Consider the following 1,059-nt stretch of genomic DNA (forward strand, 5'->3'; position numbering starts at 1 on the left):
AAAAAAAAAAAAGTCCCTGTCCTCATCGAGCCTATTGAAATCTCTAGGCTCATAGGGCATCCCCTCCCCTTTGTTGCCTGGTCCCAGCTCTCCAACCCCAAACTCTGGATTTCTTTTTTTTTTTTTTGAGACAGAGTCTCACTTTGTCACCCTCAGTAGAGCACCATGCCATCATAGCTCACAGCAACCTCAAACTCTTGGGCTCAAGTGATCTTCTTGCCTCAGCCTCCCAAGTAGCTGAGACTACAGGCACCTGCCATGACGCCCAGCTATTTTTCGAGATGGCATCTTGCTCTTGCTCAGACTGGTCTTGAACTCATGAGCTCAAGCAGTCCACCTGCCCTTGACATCTCAGAGTGTCAAACTCTGGATTGCCTGGCAGACTTCTTCCTGGGCTTTCTTTCTGCTGTCACATATTCCGCAAACATACCTTGAGTATTAACCTTCTTTGCTCAGCTCACGACACATTTCCCTTCAATCCTCACAATGCTGTGATGAGGTAGATGCCCACATCCCCTTTTTACATGCTGGCCCGAGGTCATGCAGCAAGGGATTTAAGCTCAGCCAGTCTGACTCCAGAGCCCAAGTTCCTAACCCTTATATTTGTGTCTCCTCCATGGACCTAAAAGGAAGTTCTTCTTGTTGTCTAACCTAAGTCTTTCTTCTTGCCCTTTCGATCCCTCACCTTTTCTCATGCCTGTCTGTTTAAGACCTTTCAATGGAGTGGGGATTGGGGGTTTTCAAGGAGAGCTAGCAACCCCATCCACTTCCTCCCACCCAGCCGCAGTCTTGGAAGAAGCAGAGGATGAGGACATGCTGCTGATCAAAGATACACTCAGCCACCAAACAGACCTGATGGACAGTGAGCCCGTCACATACGAAGTCCAGAAGCAGTTTATGAGGTGAGCTGCTAAGAGCTCCCAGCCCTCCCCCGTCCCAGGGAGGCTGTAGCACGTCTCCCTAAGCCCTACCAGGTGGGATGCAGGCAGGCATTGTCCCTGATACTCACATCCTGGGCTTCTGTCCTGGGGTGGCAAGGGTTGGAGACCTTCTGAGCCT

At 50.4% G+C, this 1,059-nt stretch overlaps 1 protein-coding gene across 1 annotated transcript in view; it reads left to right on the plus strand.

The window, feature by feature from the left end:
* Positions 1-902, plus strand: part of LOC100947129 (canalicular multispecific organic anion transporter 2-like) — a gene marked incomplete at its 3' end in the record, with an annotated part of 32,911 nt that extends 32,009 nt beyond the window's left edge. Inside the window, exon 12 of the mRNA XM_023509154.1 lies at positions 782-902. Within this exon, the coding sequence (XP_023364922.1) occupies positions 782-902 (121 nt within the window). The remainder of the gene's footprint in view (positions 1-781) is intronic.
* Between the last annotated feature and the right edge of the window lie 157 nt (positions 903-1,059).

This window comes from Otolemur garnettii, unplaced genomic scaffold, assembly GCF_000181295.1.
Source record: "Otolemur garnettii isolate 467f Iridium unplaced genomic scaffold, OtoGar3 scaffold00505, whole genome shotgun sequence".
Taxonomy (NCBI): Eukaryota; Metazoa; Chordata; class Mammalia; order Primates; family Galagidae; genus Otolemur; species Otolemur garnettii.